Consider the following 17913-nt stretch of genomic DNA (forward strand, 5'->3'; position numbering starts at 1 on the left):
ATTATAAAACTGAACATTTTCGTAACATTTGCAAAAACAAACCTTTTCAAAATATCTAAAAACCGGAAATTTGTTGATAAAAAAAATAAAATGTATGCTACATTAGCTCTTAAAAGTTTTATATTAAAGTTTAAAGCTCTTAAAGGGGTCATATGATGCGATTTCAATTTTTCCTTTCTCTTTGGAGTAATACAAGCTCTTGGTGCATAAAGAAGATCTGTAAAGTTGCAAAGACTAAAGTCTCAAAACCAAAGAGATATTCTTTATAAAAGTTAAGTCAACCACGCCTACCTAAAACGGCTCGTTTAAACACGCCCCCACATGTCTACGTCACTATGTGGGAAGATTTGTATAACACCGCCCAAATGTTCACGCAAAGAAAGAAGCTGTAACTTTTATTCTCGCTGTAGTTTTGTTGCCGCCGCCGCCATGCCGTGAAGGACATGTCGTGTCGCGCAGTGTGTTTGGTTGTGAAAGTGAAACTACTTTGTTTGGTCTTCCAAAAGAGGACACGACTAGAAATCCGTGGTTAAATTGTATTTACAACACTGTTCCAGAACACTTCAACCCAAATATTCAGATGTGTGCAGTACATTTTATGCAGGACTGTTTCCTGATCCTGGAAGATTAGACAATGCCGGCTGTTCTGACTCACAGACTTTTTTATATTTAAAGGATTTGCCACTGATGATTCAAACGTGAGTTTTAAGCAGTGTAGAGTAGTGCTTGTTTGTCATTTCTCCGATCACAAATGCACATGGTTTTATGTTTACAGATGCAGTGCAACGTGTAAAAAGACAGTATAAGTCATTATAATCAGTAATTATGTCCCCACTGGATGCAACAAATTCCTCGTTTATAATGGGTTTTCATGGTTTTGTCTCGTCGCTCCGGGACAAGGCATCACAATATGGTAAGGGGCGTAACATTTCCGTCACACGCTTGAGGTATCCGGCCAATCACAACACACTGGATAGCTGGCCAATCAGAGCACACCTCGCTTTTCAGAACGATGAGCTTTGTAAAACTCGACGCGTTTCAGAAAGGCAGGGCATAGAGGAGAAACAATAATGTACAGTATGTGGAAAATAATGTGTTTTTTAACCTTAAACCGCATAAACACATTTCATTACACAAAATAACCAAAATAATTGTTCTTTTTAGAAATATCATTTGACCCCTTTAAGTGTGGAAGCCCGTTTCCGCCACAGAATAAAAAAGGTAGGCCTACCTGCAACTTTTTAACCTCACAATCCATCTCGCAATTGAATAAAAAATGTAAAAGATAATTGCGGCTTTAATCTGACAATTTAAATCTCGCAATTCAGTGGGAAAAAGAATTGTGAGATAGAAATTGTGATTTTTTTTTCATTCCGAGGCGGACAGCTTGAGTGCATAAAACTGAGCTATCTGGATTTATGTAGCTACTTGATGAAACATTTCAAATAAACCGGTGGTTATTCGCCTATCTTCAATAGAAAAGACCGTGACACATAAAGCCAGAAGACAATGGCTCATACATTTACATGTAATCATCAAGCCTTAGTATTTCACCAAAACAAGTGGGCTTTTTGAAGGGGCCAAATTCAGAGGGTTCTCACCCGAGGCATTATATCTGTTCTCCTCCCATCACCCTCATGCTCTATTCTCCAGCCCTAACACTCATTCTTCTATACAAACTCAAAAGTTTGAATATGTGAGGACTGTTAACACGCAGAGAGGAGCAGCATTAGTATTCCGCTCAGACGGCGTCTGCAGTAATGAGACCCGAACGAGTAAATCCGCTTTCACAGCTGGTCTCCATGTTAGCAGGTCTCATAATAAAAGTTATGTATGTTAACAAAAACACTTGGTCTGATCAAAACGTCGATTCTGGGCGAAAGATGCGAGAAATGTGACAACGTAAGAAGTGTTGCCTGTTTCTAATTTCGGTGTTGCCATGGCGATGCCACTTGCTTAAGATACAAGATACGGTTTAGGCGAAAGTCTCCAGCTAACAGGACTTCCCGCAGGGAGTTTTGAAGTGAATGCCAGAAACTCATGAAGAATTAAACATGAACTGATTGAAGAGGAACGCAGCACTCTTGGCTGTAAATGAGTTAAGGATGAGACTCCCAGCCTAAACTATAGTTTGCTGGTCTTAGAGGAATTAAGCTGGTTTCACAGTTAAAAAGTGCTCAAAACCACTCTAAAACCAGCCATAGACCAGCCTGAACAGGTTGGGAGGATTATTGTTAACGAAAACTAAAACCATTAATATATATTAATATAACTAAAAACAGACACGTTTTCAATACGAAAAATGCAATATTGCAGTGTACATAGTTAAGATAGATGGATGGATTTCCGTTTCTTTCTATTCTCACAAATTGGTCGCCACCATGTGGTCACATTGAGAACTGCAGTATCAGATTCAACACCCACCTTGTTCTCAGCGTTCTCTTCTCTTGCTCCTTGTCTTTTGCTGTTGATATCTACAAGAAACTGGAAAAAGACATCCCAGGAGGAAATATAACACCTTAACAAAATGTCTTCGTATTTGCAAAACTACTTTTTCCTAAATATTCATGTCAAAAGTGCATCAGCCACAATAACTGACGTTGTCATTTAGCTCTAATAAACAGAAAACTTAAAAGCTGATTGTCATAACTAAACACAAGAAGAATCTCTGCACATATTAAAGTATTACACAGGTTCCATTTCATTTTTATTATGACAAATGTACAAGATAGTAAATCATATGAAAGAAATTACAATGCACTTAACAAAAACATCCAAAAGAGGAACGGACAAACACAAAGGACGATTCTAAAAGCTAAAACCAGACTGCATCTGTCCATCTGCTGTCAAACTACATCAGCCAAATATCTTCAAACACTGCTGTTGGCATCCCTCATTACATAATATCAAATTAACCAGATTTTGATGTGAAATACAAATATATACTTTGTCATTAGAGGCTGGGCCTCAATATCAAATGGATGTCTGTCCCTTTGATTTTTTAATTACACGGGAATTGACCATTGGCCCAATACTGTTAATAGACCACCTCAGGAGAAATGCATAATGTGGTCTAGCACCTAATGATGCTCTTGGTCTTAGCATATCTAAAACTGTTTTTGTAAAAAATAATAAGGGAAGTTTTATTCTCAAAATCTGATGCCCTAATGCTGCAAGAGCAAATAAATCAGACTAGAATATATGTGCATGCCAAGCATAAACATTAATGTACAAGACATTTTTACACCGCTTTTGTCGATCAATGCTGACATCGAAACAATTACACTGTCTGTTGGGCTCTATATCAAACGCTTTTTCCTCAGAGAACAGACCATTCTGGGAAATGTCAATCAGTGGAAATGGGACAGAGAGACTGAAAACTCTCAAAGAAGACAAAACCGAAATCGAAAACGCACTAATGAAAATAAGACAGACGTGCCCACTTTGGAGTGGTACAAATGTACCTACAAAACAAATGATAAACAGCTGCAATCATAAAAGGACTGCTATGTATACTTTCAATGATTTAAAAATGCTTCTAATATGTTACAGCAGAAAACTACAGATATACACACCAGGGTAATGCAAGATTATACAACGTTTCTCAGACGCGTTCTTACGTCTCAGAGGGGTGTCTCACACACATCAAGCTGCTCTCGGAAAGGTCGGAAATCATTTGAATGTCAGCAGCAACATGAATTTCGGTCTTTAAAAAAATAGACAAAAGCAGGAGATGATGGATCTCTTCCTGCATGTCTTGTAAGAAAAATGTATTGCTTTGAAATTGATGAAGAACAAAGAAATCATACACATCATTAGTATGCTTAAAAACAAAAGGAAAACATTACAATGATTATATTCATATAAAGAAAATGAATATAGTGCACTGAAACAGAAATAAGCAGGACATGATGGGCAAAGAAGAATCCCTCTGCATTAAAATGAGATGAACAGCACTAAACTTCAAGGAAGGAGAAACAAACCGTGCATCGGTGTGGGTCAGAGTCCTCAGCATTTTATCATCCTCGAGTGGAAGATTTGGCATTTGATGCATCGAAAAGCTGCCAGAGTAAATAGTGTTTGAATTCAAATCAAAATGTGGTGCTAAAACAGTCCAAAGCAACAGAATTTATTAGTATGTTGGCATAAGTATATGAGCAATTTTCCACCCTTAGACATCTCTTAGAAACTTCCAGGAATCTTTTGCTCTAATGGTGTTAGCAGCTGTACAACCAAGCGATAATTTCAGGTACAAATTACAATTTTATAATAAATAGTATAACAAAAAGCTTATAATGACATCACCTAATACAATTTTTCCCCCCCACCAATTAACACTATGAAACCAATCGGTAGAAATTCAACTTCCACTCCAATTAGATTATAAAAGATGAATGTTTAAAAATGGCCTTGGAGCAGAAATGAACAAAGATATTTAGCGATGTCTGGAACTTCACTAAAATTAAGACTCCACCCACTTCCGGTTCTCGCTGTAATGTGCAACTGGCAGCAGTGGAGATCAAATGCACGTAAACTCGACAAATGTCTCTACGTCAGACATGTGAGTGTGAGCATGGCTGTGTGATTAGTGTAAAAAGAGGTTTTAGAGGTTGTTTCCAGAGAGGGTGTGTTTGAGAGTGACCGCTCTTATCGAACGAAAACGTTACTTTAGAAGGAATATCTCGGGGAGTGTCTCTTGGAAGGATTGCATTGTTCTTCCCTTGATACTTTTGCGCAGTAAAATATTTACAGCTATTATTAATGTGCCACCTGATCTGTTCTGCTGGCACGATTAACAGGGACTGTTGACGTGATCCGTGCTGACTGAAAACAGAATGAGGGTCGGAAAAAAAGGACTAAAATGTTTAAACAAGAAAAAGAATACCAGGTTATAACTGTTCACTGTTGCATACATAGTCTACGAGGTCTGTGACGCCCAAAAGGTCGTCTTCATCTTCGTCCTGCGCAGCAATCTCCATGCCATTCGGCGCTATGGATACAGCTGATGAGGCGTTGACATTTTTAGGCGTCACTCCCACCCCGGGTCGGGGCATGAGACCCTCCAAACTCTTCAGCGGGCTCTGTCCGTTAGTGGGAGGAAGCTCCACTAAGTTGTAGTCCAGTGGACTGGGCCCTTTGCCAACAGTCTCCTCTGTCTCTTTCTCCGACGGGCTCTTTTTCACCTCCTCTTCACTCTCGTTGTCGTCAGAGTCGATGCGGTTCACGCGCTTCCGGACGGGCCGCTCCTCTTCCTCAGATTCGTCTGAATCGTCATCATCATCGTCATCCTCCGACTCCCTCCGGCGTTTAAGGGATAGGCGTCTGCGACGTTTCCTGGATTCTTCCTCGGATGAGTCTGCTCTTATCTTCTTGGGCTTCCTGTCCTCTTCATCAGATTCAGCTGACTGGAAACTAACTGGAGGAGCAAAAGACAATAAAATCGTTTGTTATGCGTCATGCATCAAGCAAACATTTAAAACACAGAATCTTTATCGACCACACATCTACAAATGTGATCCATATTTTGTATTTTTATATGTAGTGAGCATATATTAATATATATGAATATATAAACATAAAAATATATACTATAATTCAAGTTTGAGGTCAGTGAGATTTCTTATATTTTCCGAAAAGTCTCTTAAGCTCACCAATGTTGTATTAACTTAAAAGTAAAAACAGTAATATTGTGCTTTAACAAATTAAAGTCACTGTTTTCTATTTTAATGTTTTAAAATGTAATTTATTCCTGTGATGGCAAAACTGAATTTTCAGCATCATTACTCCAGTCTTCAGTCTGTTCAAGAAACATTTCTGATTATTATCAATGTTGAAAACAGTTGTGCTGCTTAATATTTTTTTGGAAACAGATATATATTTTTTAGAATTCTTTGATGAATAGAAAGCCTAAAAGAACAGCATTTTCTTGAAATAAAATATTTTGTAACAAGTCTTTACTGTCAAATTTGTAATTTAATGCATCCTTGCAGAATAAAAGTAATAATTTTTTTTTTTTTTTTTTTATCTGATCAGTACTAATTCTAGCAATATTTTATAAGATAACGACAAAATTATAATTATATATAGAGGTCAACGTTATATATAACAAATAAGCCTTATGCTATGAATATGCATAGATGTGAACGGCACTGACCTTCGCTATCAGAGCTGGAAAGACATCTTAGTTTCTTCTTTTTGTCTTTGTTGGTGCTGGCCTGCGAGCCGTCAGAATCTGAACTTTCACAGTAATTCACCTCTTGTTTACGACTCCGATAGGACCGCCGACAGCGGACGTCCAGATCGCTGGCACTGAATTCACTAGAGCCTTCCGTCACTGCATGCAAATCCCCCCACACACAATGATATACACACAAAACAAGACAAACAAACAAACATGGAAATATATCAGTAAACAAACAGTAAACCATAAGTACTAGTGGTGAAACGATATTCAAACCAAACCGAACCGAAAATCCGTGATACTCTCTTGGCCTACCCCGCCCCCTGCTGAGACACTTCAAACGTGTATGGCCATAACGGTTTTGAATTGCTTGAATCACTTTGAAAAGGATGGTACCATTAAGGGCAACATCTGCAGAACAAATATGTCATATAGGCTTCATAAAATTATGAGAACACGACTGTAAAAGAATATGTTTCAGTGCATTATGTGGCATTGGTATATCGTTACACCTCAAACAAGTATGGTACAAATTATGTCTAAAAACTAAAAAAATTAAATTCAAGCTTTTGATTTATTTTTAAACAATTAAACAAAAAATAAACTACACAAAAAAAATGTCTACAATAAAAAAAACCGGTTAGAATACATAACAGGGTTGCATATTTAGTATTATTTTTTGTATTAAAATATTATAATTTTTTTTATAAATGCCTCACCCATCTCCTCTTCCTCCTCTTCGTCAGTTTCCAGCTCCTCCTCATCAGAGTATCCTCTAGGTCTGCGTCTCCTGCGTGGCGGCTGTCTCCTCCGCGGGCGGGCAGTAACACTCCCGAAGTCACTGTCCTCATAGGAAGGGACTTCTGCTTCGCTCTCTGCCTCATTATTAGAGGCCACAAACTCCTCATCCTCCGAACTGCCGACCAATCAGAGCAGAGTAAGTGTTATTTCATTGGCAGGATTCTGTACTTATCTTAAATTAAAAGCTGTTTAACATTACCTGTTACTGAGACGGAACTCATCTTCGCTTTCTTCTTCGTCCACTGTGCTGTCGCTGTCTAGATCGTTGAGCCGCCGCCGCTTCTTCTTCTGAGCTGCACTGGTTCGCCGCGGCCGCCCGTTCTCCTTCCCATCCTCTTGTAGGATAGTGGACATGTCCTTCTCTCTGTAGCCCGTGATGTTCGCCATGTCCTTCCCCCGGCCTGCTCCTGTGTTGACGCATTTGATCAGTCTAATCTCCCATGTTAAAGCTTTAATATCAACACTAGTGTGATGTATGAAAACACTCCCCTACCTCCACCCTCTGCCTCTTTAATGTCTTCCTCGATTGCCTCTTCGATCGCTTCATCAAACTCATCAAATCTGCCAAAAATGTAACAATAAACAGTGAACAACGACCATGTATAAACAGCATAAGATAATAATGATTATGTAAGTAAAGTAGATTGACATACCTGTAGCTTATGTATTTCTTGGCCCTGGTTGATCTCCGTCCCCATCTTTTGCTCTTCTTCACAACATTCTTCTCTTTCACCAGCTCCTCTTTTTCTTCCTTCACTTCCCCCTTAAAAAAAAAAATAATAATATATATATATATATATATATATATATATATATATACACACACACACACACACACACACACATTTACAAAAGTTTACAACAGAGGTATACAACCACTGAAAAGTTTGGGGTAAGATTTTTAAATAAGAAATTAATACTTTGATTCAGCAAGGATGCATTAAATTGATCAAAAGTAACAGTAAAGTTTTTTTATGTCAAATATCAAATGTTTTTTTTTTTTGTTAATCAAAGAATCCTGAAAAATGTATCTCAGCTTCCACAAAAATATTAAGCAGCACAACTGTTATCACAGGAATAAATTCCATTTTTAAATATATTAAAATAGAAAACAGATATTTTAAATTATAATATTTGTTTCTCGATATTGCTGTTTTTACTGTATTTTTTGATCAAATAAATGCAGCCTCCAGCCACATCTTTCAAAAACAAAAATTATACTAACACCACCAAACTTTTGAACGGTAGTGAAAACAATGATTATGTATTATAGAATTCAAAGTACTCCAAATATTTCTTAAACTTAAAAATAAAATTCCTTTTTTTTTTGTATCATTTCCTACCCTATTATCTTAAAATATTAGTTTAGCTTTGTGACAGCAGATTGGTTACATTTTATACTTTTAAGTGCTCTTCTTTTGTTTAAAAGAAAACATTTTTACATTAAATATCCATACTAAGTATCCAGTCATTTCAATAAGCAATGTAGGCACTTACAGAGGGTGTGATGATGTTCTCTACACTGATGCCAACATACATCAGTCGATCTTTCCTGTGAGGGAAGAATGACAATGTTTCTGGAATGAAAATAATTTCTTATATAGGCCATCATGCCACGGCACAGTAAATTGTTAACAGACTGATAGAGGTCAAAGGGATTAATTCAGGAACCTTTCTGCAACTGGTTCAAACTAATTCACCTGAGCTGGTTTAAATATCTCTTTATTTACCTCCGCTCTGCACGTTCTTTCTTTTTAAGGGCTGCATCCAAATTCTGCAATTGCTCTTCGAGCCTGTCACAAAGTTTCTTCTGCAAGAGAAAGAGAGCATCAGCATTTGGATAGCCAGGATAGTGTATTTCTGTAAAGGGACTCTTGAAATCTGAATTGACTCACATGCTGGCAGGGGGGGCAGAACCATTCCCCATCTGGTATGATCATGAGCGGAGGCCGCAGGCAGGCAGTGTGGTAGCCGCTGTCACAGGAATCGCACAGGAGTATCTAGGGGAACAGAAATGAGAGGTTAAAAGCAGCACTTCTGACTGTAACTGTGAGAAGATGAAGATATTTTGCAGAAGTGTGTCACACCAGCTCGGGATGGTTGGGAAGGCCACAGTGTTTGCAGGGGTCATCATTGGGTTCATCATCTTCTGATGAAGAGGTAGAGGAGTCAGAGCTGTTCCTCTCTCGGTTTCGGTTTCTCCTCCTCTTCCTGGTCTTCTCCACCTTGTAGTCTTCGTCGCTGTCATCCTCCTCCGTCTCCTCTTCCTCACTCTCACTCTCCTCGTCAGAACATTTCTTTTTACGTCTCATGCGAGACCATGGCTGTCGTTTCCGACATCTCCCCACCTGCTGAATGATGAGTTACATTGTGAATGATCTGCAACTATGATCAAAGAAATCTCTACCATTCAAAAGTTTGGGGTCAGTACAAATTTTTTTTTTTTAAAGAAATTAATACTTTTATTCAGCAAGGACCCATTAAATTGACCAAAAGTCACAGTAAAGACATTTGTAATGCTACAAAAGATCAAAGAATCCTGAAAACAATATCTAGGTTTCCACCAAAATATTAAGCAGCACAACTGTTTTCAACATTGGTAATCATAAGAAATGTTTCTTAAGCACCTAACCATCATATATGAATGATTTTGAAGGATCATGTGACACTGAAGACTGGAGTAATGGCTGCTGAAAATTCAGCTCTGCATCACAGGAAAAAAATACATTTCAATAATACATATTAAAATAGAAAACAGCTATTTTAAATTGTAGTAATATATCACAATGTTACGGGTTTACTGTTATTTTTTCTCATGTTATGGCCAATAAATTGCACTATTGTTGCACTATACTACACTATTTTACCTAAACAAATGGAAAATAAAACTCAAATTAATAATTGTATTGCTACAAGTGAATTTAGTCCTCACAACATTGTAATGTACAGTATGATAAATGGATATTTATTTTGAGATTTGCTAAAGACACACTTAACCGTTATTAATCGCGTTTTAAAAGATTAACTTTAAATGAGCGTCAGAAAATGGCAAAGGTATTCTAAATGTAAAAAGGTACACACACCTTTGGTTTTGTTTGGCCATCTGGCTCAGCTTTCCTTGGTTTCCTCTGTACAGAATCCTCATCCTCGTTGTCTTCGTTGTCATCCTTTTCTTTCTCTGACACCGGAGTCGCCTGCTTCCGTTCCGCCCTCCTGTCCTGGATGTCTACAGCTTTAGCGGTGGGTCTGCAGATTCTCGGAGATCTCCTCAAGCACCTGCCATCAGTCACCTCAGACTCTGAATCTCCCCTCACCTCTTCTCCCTGAAGTTCTGGCTTTCGTCTATGAGCTGGGATTCTGATCTTCATGCGAATCCATTCCTGTCTTCCCATTTCTTCTTGTTCATCGCCTGTTTTATCCTCATCCTGACTCTCCTGAGCTTTCTTTGGAGGCCGCCCTGGTCTTTTACTGCTTTTCACAGCAGCGTCACATTCTTCAGAAGTTGTGTCTTGCTTAGATTGTTTGCTTGAGGTGGTGTCTTGATCTACAGGAACATCAGTTTCCTTCTTACTTGTTGTTGTAATATCACATCCCTCTTCAGCTGCTGACTGAATTGTATTAGCTTTACTGATCTCTGAATTAACTTCCATTGGCTTCTCTTTGTTCCCTTCCTCTGAATCGGGTTCCTTTTCATGTTCTCTATCAGAGGAAGGTTTCTCCGAACTGTTGGATTCATTGGCTTGTTCTGTAGCTTTAACTTCCTCTGATTTTTTCACTGCAAATTCTTCAGAGCTGTTTGCTGCTTCACCCTTTTCATCCATGTCTTTTGATGTTTCCAAATTCTCATTTTTATCAGTTTCAGCTGTATCACATTTTTCCTCACTGTCTACTTTCTCTGTGGTTTTTGGTGTGCTTGGCTTATTCGTCGAATCAGAAACAGATGATTTTTCAAGATCACTTGATGCTGACTTAGGGGAGGCAGACTGCTCTCGCGTTTTGACTTGAGGGCCATCTGAATCTTCAGAAGGTTTAGAGGCAATGGACTCAATTTCTCCATTGGTTGAGAGTTTGTCTCCTTCAGACATACACTGTTTTTCAGTTTTTGAGACAATGGCAGTTAGTTCTTTTTCTGTGGTGGTGTCTGCAGAGCTGTGATGAGGTTTGGTTTCTTCAGTGTTCTCTGGCTTTTCTGTGCCAGAATGTGGTTTGATTACTTCATGGGAAGAGGACTCCTCTGTTTTAGATGACTGGAATGGCTCAGTTTCCATCGGCATGGAAGCAGTTGGATCTGGTTTTTCATGGTCTTTATATGAGTCTTTGGGAGATTTCGGACTTTCTTCAGTGAGAACTTTCTGTGACTCCTCTTTCTTGGATTGTTCATTTCGGAGGTTTTTCATTGACTCTTCTTTTGAGGTCTCTCCTTTCGAGAGATTTTTAATCGACTCTTTTGCTGGCTCATCTTTTGGAAGATCTTTCATCGAATCTTCTCTTGCAAAATCTTTTGATGATTCTGTGTTTGGGAGATCTCTCATTGCTTCTTTCGAGAAGTTTTCCGTTGACTTTTCAATTGATGTCTCTTCTTCTGAGAGATGTTTCATCGACTGATCTTTTGTTGGCTCATTTTTTGAGGGAATTTTCACTGACTCGTCTCTTGCAAGATCTTTTGTTGACTCTTTGTTTGGGAGATCTTTCATTGATTCTTCAGGCAGTGTTGATGTATTTACTTCAGTAGCATCCATATTGTCACTATTGGGAGATTTTTTATTGTCAGTCACTTCTTCAGAACCAGGTGTCTTTTCTGACTGTTCACTTACTGATGAGGGCTTTTCTTCTCCAGGGGTCTTTTCGTGAGATTGAGAAGTTTTAAATTTTTCCTTGTTCTCTTCTGCAATGGCAGCACAGGATTCCTCAGGCTTCTCCACTTCCATCTGCTCTTCAGCACATGATCTGCTTTCATTTGTGTCCATCTTCTCTTCTGTCTGGTCATCCTTTCTCTCTCTGGATTTATCTGAAACAAGAGGGAGATTTTCTGACTTGTTCTCTTCTGTGCTTTCTTTTTGAAGACTCTCTGACCCTTTTTGCGTTTCACTCTCAGATGGTGTAAAGTGAGGGACATGGCCGTTGATCTTTTCAGCACTCGATCTGCTGTCATCAAAACATGTCCGTGATTCTTTCACCGGAGCAACAGGAGCATTTCGTACTCCCGTGCTGTTGCTGTCGAAGTCTTCACTTAGATTCATTTCCCGCTTTTTCAGGGGGATTTTAGCTTGATGGTCATTTTTCAAAGCTCTCTGAGTCTCTTCTAAAGTTTTTCTTTTCACGTCCTCTGTCTGTTCCGCATTTTGTGAAGGTGTTGACACGTCCTTGGCTTTCTCCTCCTCATCCTGTGGTTCTTCTTTGATCGATCCAGTAATAACGCCAGTGCCATTTGCCATCTCCGAATGTTTCTGCAGCTCTTCCTTCACCTTTAAGCCTTTTTCCAACAAAGCATCTGTGGTCTCTGCATCTTCTTGCTTTGTATTGTCCTTCTCCAAGATGTTTTCCTTATTTTCAGATGTGGATAAATCATTTTGTAACTTCTCATCTCTGAATTCCACTAGAAGTAAAAAATACAGAGTTACAAATACAAAACAAATCAGTAATCTGTGTTCAGTCAATACTAAATATTATTTTTTCCTTTTAAATACCTTCAGCTCCCTCTTTCTTCTTATTCTCTTCATTGTCTGGGTTTGGACTGTTACTAGATGAGCCCTCCTCCTGATCCTTCTTTACCAAAAGTGCTGGATCAATATGAGTCTTCAACAGACCAAGGATTTGAGCTAGGTCATCTCTATTTCTGAAATAGAAAATAAAGGATTTTGTTTAAAAGATGTATCTGTTATTGTCATTATTGTTTTTTTTCTGACAAATTAACAGCCATCCAGAACAGGGAGATAAAAAAATTATTATTTTATGAAAAAGTGGATTTAATTCCACTGGAAATTGATGCCTACCTTACTATACACTTCCAGGATGACCCATCCAGATCATCCTGTTCTTCCACATAGACCCTCACATTATCGTCTTGATCTAGCTGGAACCAGTACATGAGGCCATCTTTGTCTCTGCCGATGGGCTGAAGACGCATTTTATCCGGGTCCTCTTCATTGATAGTGGTTTTAAACTTGACATTGTCATCAAATTGGCATTCGCACAAGTACTGTTTGAAAAACAAAACATTGTCAAGTTGCATTAGGTTAATAAAAAAAAAATACATTACAAATGCAACAACAGTTTTTATGAATGAATATTAGGTTCCAGTGCAAATTAATCCAGTGGTGTGACATTACAGATTTTCCCATTTTACCTTCAGTATTCCTGTCTTACACTCCACTGTCATCTCTTGATAACCCTTCTTTTCCATCTCCCATGCCCATGTGGTGTTAAACTCCTGACAGATCTACAGAGTAATAAAGCCATCAAAAATTAAACACTGATGAGACTAATATTGACTGTCAATTGCTCACTGTGGTCATAGCTATTCACATATTCATTATGAAATGATCCATAATTCACAGCTGTTTCAATGTGATTGTCAAAAAAAAATATGGGCGGCATATGATGAGTCACTTAAAGGGGCCATATGATGTGATTTAAAGTTTTCCTTTCTCTTTGGAGTGTTGCAAGCTGTTCGTGAATAGATAAGATCCCTAAAATTGCAAAGACTAAAGTCTCAAACCCAAAGAGATATTCTTTATAAAAGTTAAGACTCGTCCACGCCCTCCTAAAACGCCTCGTTAAACACGCCCCCACATGTCTACGTCACTGTGTGGGAAGATTAGCATAACGCCGCCCAAATGTTCACGCAAAGAAAGGAGGAGTACATTTATTGTTGCTGCCACCTCCATGTCGTGAAGATGCTGTGTGTTTCGTTGCGAAAGTGAAAATACTTTGTTTGGCCTTCCAAAAGAGGACACAACTAGAAATCAGTGGTTAAGTTGTATTTACAACACTGTTCCAGAACAGTTCAACCCAAATATTCAGATGTGTGCAGCGCATTTTATGGAGGACTGTTTCCTGTATATTAGTCTTAAGGTTATCTATAAGGCAGTGTGCTCCAAAACAGTGACAAAATTTGGATTTAGAAGATATAAGCATTCAAAGCTTGCAGTTCCGTCACTTCCGCCAAAACGGATCAACGATTTTTTGACATCACCTCGTACTTCAGCTTCTCATCAAATCTTCTGACCAATCAAATGCTCTCTAAAATCCGAAGCACCTGCCCCCTACACTATAAATAGACGCTGAAGCTGTGGCTGAGATCGGTCACTTGTTCACAGTGTAGTATTTCCTGTACAGTGAATGGCATGTAGTGCACAATGTAGGCGATAGGGAACGATTCAGACAGTGTAAATATGCTTTCCATTAGGGCAAATGAGGTCTGGTAATCAATTAGACTGTGGCTGTCAAATGCGGCTTTACCAAGCTCAACGGCTCTGATGCGTGCAGATATAAACAAAACGTTATTGGCTCATTTTAAAAGGGGGCGGGGCTGCTCGATATGTCCCGCCCTGTCTTCCTGTTTCAGTTGAAATTACGTCACCACATAGAATAACACTGCATGTTTCAAGGCACTTCAGGGGACCTTTAAAGAATTTGCCACTGATAATTCAAACGTGAGTTTTGAGCAGTGTAGAGTAGCGCTTGTTGTTTGTCATTTCTCTGATCACAAATGCAGACATGGTTTTATTGATTACGCAGCGCAATGCAAAGCAACGCGTAAAAAGACAGTATTAGTCATTATAATCCATAATTATGTCCCCACTGGATGCAACAAATGCCTCGTTTATAATGGGTTTTAATGTTTTTGTACCATATTGTTTCACAAAATGGTAAGGGGCGTAACATTTCCGTCACACACTTGAGGTATTCAGCCAATCACAACGCACTGGATAGCTGGCCAATCAGAGCACACCTCGCTTTTCAGACCGATGAGCAAATGTAAAAATCGACGCGTTTCAGCAAGGCATAGAGGAATGTGGAAAATAATGTGTTTTTTAACCTTAAACCGCATAAACACATTTCATTACACCAAATACACAAAATAATGTTCTTTTTTAGCAACGTCATATGATCCCTTTAATACTTAATTCATTGTTAACACCGATTTACTCACCTTAATGAGATTCTTCTCCCATCTGTCTGCAGACACGGACTTGCCAATTTTCCTCAGTAACTTCACGTGAAGGTCCACAAGAAGTTTTGGTACTGGGCACACAGAGTTAGAAGCATAATTAGAATTTACACAGCCATAATGCAATTTGTAAGGTTTTAGGTCAGTGGTTCGCAAACGGTTGTCTTTGATGAATCTGAAGTGGTCTAAGTCAGCTTGTGGATTAAAAAAATTACACATCATAAAATGACATTTAAATGATTGTTAATTGTTAACTGACTGATAGGGCTTTCACGATAAATCGAAATGGAATCGAGATCGCGATTCGACAGAAGCTGCGATTGTCATGCGTATCTTTCAGTGAAGCACGGTTCTGTGATCAGCAGTAAATCTCCATCCAAAAGCCAGAGGGCGTTCTCGCGTTGAAACTCCAAATACTCCTCGCAGAAGAAACCCAGAAAATGCCTATCGCTGCAGCTGAATAAACAAGATTCAACTGCTTTCATTGATTCAACGTGACTAATAAACACACGACTACGGCAATATACGGTTTATCTGAGTTCTTATTGTTATAATTTTCATTAAAATAAAGTATATTTATAATGCAATGCCTTTATCACTGCTTAAATACTAGGAAATATGTTGCGTGCCTTATTCTGTGTAAGAAGCCACATCATCTCACAGAAGGATTTATTTCAAACACTCGACTGACGTTATGAAGTGAGTTTGGAGTAAAAATATGTTATTAAATGTGGTATTTTCACATGCTTTCAGATGGAGCAGCATTTACTTCACAGAGCCGTAGTTCACTGAGAAGCTATGAAAACAGCTGTCATTATCGCGAACGATTTCTTCGATTTCAGAATCGCGCAATAAAATAAATTTTTTTGCGTAACTTGTCAGTGAACTACGGCTATGTGTAGTAAATGCTGCTCCATCTGAAAGCACGTGATGATGATTTCCTGCTGATTACAGAACCGGCATTACTATCAAAATGCACACGACAATCGAATTAGATTAATCATGCAGCCCTACTGACTGATTAACTCAAAACAATATTTGTTCATTCAGTAACACATCTGTGTATTTAAGTGTTTGGCCCAACTTCTTAAGCAGAAACAGTTAGTTCATTTATAGTTGCCAGCCAAATTTTTTATATAATTTTTAAATAAAATAATAATAATAAATAAAAAAGATAAGCAACAGTCTGGCAAAATTGTGGATTGGTGAAAGTAATTCCATTTCAGGTTTTGAGAACCACTCCTTTAGGGCACCAAAAACTGAGAAAATGGTAATGGTTTGTAACCACTATTGTGTAACTTATTCATGCATGAACATTACATTTGCATTTAAAGTAACTGTACAATGATAAACACATTACTGGCCATTTAATATTGCTGTTGTTCTTGTACTGCTACAGTCCCCTACATGCTTCACTTTAGTATTTATATAAATATGTTTATGACCGGCAGAATTTATCTGTCTCTACTGCAAATGTACTATAGCTGCTATAGTTCCAGCCAAAATACCATAACAACTAGATTTATTGTTACTACAACAAAACTGCAGTAATTTAAAGGGACAGTTCATCCAAAAAAGAAAAAGCTTTTTTAAATAACTCTATGGAGGATCAACATGAGAGTAAAGGATGACCATTTTTATTTTAGGATTTAATACTATCAACAAAACATACATACATACATACATACATACATATATATATATATATATAAGTTATATATATTCCCTTACATATTTTTAAGGGAATGCTGGGATTTAACACACTGCTCAGCAATTCATGCGTCAGTTCAGCTTATACACACCTAACACGTTTATAATGCAGCAAAATCATCACAGACACAAATAAAAGGGCTTATTGTTAACTTTCACCAAAGTCTGATAATCAAAATAATCCCATATTGTCATTTCTCCCTCAGCGGCGCGGGCAGGAAGTTCACACGTTCTGCGCATGCGCGCTTCTCACATCACGCCAAATTATTATTTAACTATGAATAAACATGATTATTTATTTCCTCTCAATATGCGTGTAGTTATATGCAAATACAACTGATTTTACATAAGTAAAAGGTCGCATTTAAACGCAAATAAAGCAGCAATGCGTTTATGTGCGGTGTTATGAGTAAATACAGCGGAATAAAACCTTCCGTAGGACAAAACGCCGAAATTAACGCCAGAAACGGCGCTTTAGAGAAACAAACGGCGACAAAAACACCGACAACCGCGGGTGGAGTACCTAACGGCCCGTTTCAAGGCATGTAAAGCGGCTGAAGAGCAACAATGGAGGAGCGGCTCACCCGCGCTGCTCTCCTGCAGACTGCGCTCCAGCGCCGGGAACGACACCTCCGGCAGGTCCAGCAGAGCTCCATACCGCTCCAGAAACGAGCAGATCACGGCAAAGCTCGGGCATAACTCCGGGGAAGAACCGTCCACTGCCTCCAAGGCAGACATTATTCCGAACCGAGCCGCTGGAGGACCACAACCTCCCCACAATGCACCGCGACTATGGCAGACACATGGCCCAGAAGCCCTTGCGCCAGAGACACTGAACTGATGTAAACAAACCAGCAGCAGCAGCAGTAAAGGCCCCTAAACCAAACAATTCAAATGGCATAATATTTATATTCTAGATATTAAGTAAAAACGAGACAAACACATGGACAAACGAAAGAAAAATTAATATGTGACACTGCAACACTTAGAGACTCTTTCGCTTTGAGAGAGAGAGAGAGAGAGAGAGAGAAGAAACAGGACATGAAAG

General features: G+C 38.6%; 1 protein-coding gene across 3 annotated transcripts; it reads right to left on the reverse strand.

The window, feature by feature from the left end:
* Positions 1–2694: 2694 nt before the first annotated feature.
* Positions 2695–17711, reverse strand: LOC107578164 (remodeling and spacing factor 1-like). 3 transcript variants are annotated; one of them, XM_016264154.1, is made up of 16 exons: positions 17450–17709; positions 15138–15229; positions 13329–13421; positions 12976–13181; positions 12670–12818; positions 10066–12578; positions 9070–9330; positions 8878–8982; positions 8713–8792; positions 8480–8534; positions 7636–7745; positions 7476–7543; positions 7182–7389; positions 6901–7097; positions 6155–6334; positions 2695–5416 (listed from the first exon to the last, which is right to left on the reverse strand). In XM_016264154.1, exons 1-16 carry the CDS (start codon positions 17601–17603, stop codon positions 4890–4892), a joined length of 4998 nt encoding a protein of 1665 aa, XP_016119640.1. In that variant the 5' UTR covers positions 17604–17709; the 3' UTR covers positions 2695–4889. The 3 variants fall into 3 exon arrangements, with proteins under 3 accessions (XP_016119640.1, XP_016119635.1, XP_016119648.1); XM_016264149.1 differs by having other exon boundaries at positions 9070–9333; XM_016264162.1 differs by lacking the exon at positions 2695–5416 and adding an exon at positions 6468–6592 and having other exon boundaries at positions 6301–6334; positions 9070–9333; positions 17450–17711.
* Between the last annotated feature and the right edge of the window lie 202 nt (positions 17712–17913).

Source organism: Sinocyclocheilus grahami, unplaced genomic scaffold, assembly GCF_001515645.1.
Source record: "Sinocyclocheilus grahami isolate Dianchi unplaced genomic scaffold, SAMN03320097.WGS_v1.1 scaffold32.1, whole genome shotgun sequence".
NCBI lineage: Eukaryota > Metazoa > Chordata > Actinopteri > Cypriniformes > Cyprinidae > Sinocyclocheilus > Sinocyclocheilus grahami.

Excerpts from the sequence above, each read along its gene's own strand:
- LOC107578164 (XM_016264149.1), bottom strand. The coding sequence starts at position 17,603 with ATGTCTGCCTTGGAGGCAGTGGACGGTTCTTCCCCGGAGTTATGCCCG. Across the intron at positions 8,535-8,712 it reads AAAGAACGTGCAGAGCGGAG|GAAAGATCGACTGATGTATG; the intron begins GTAAATAAAGAG and ends CTTCCCTCACAG. Across the intron at positions 7,098-7,181 it reads GAGTTCCGTCTCAGTAACAG|TTCGGAGGATGAGGAGTTTG; the intron begins GTAATGTTAAAC and ends ATTGGTCGGCAG.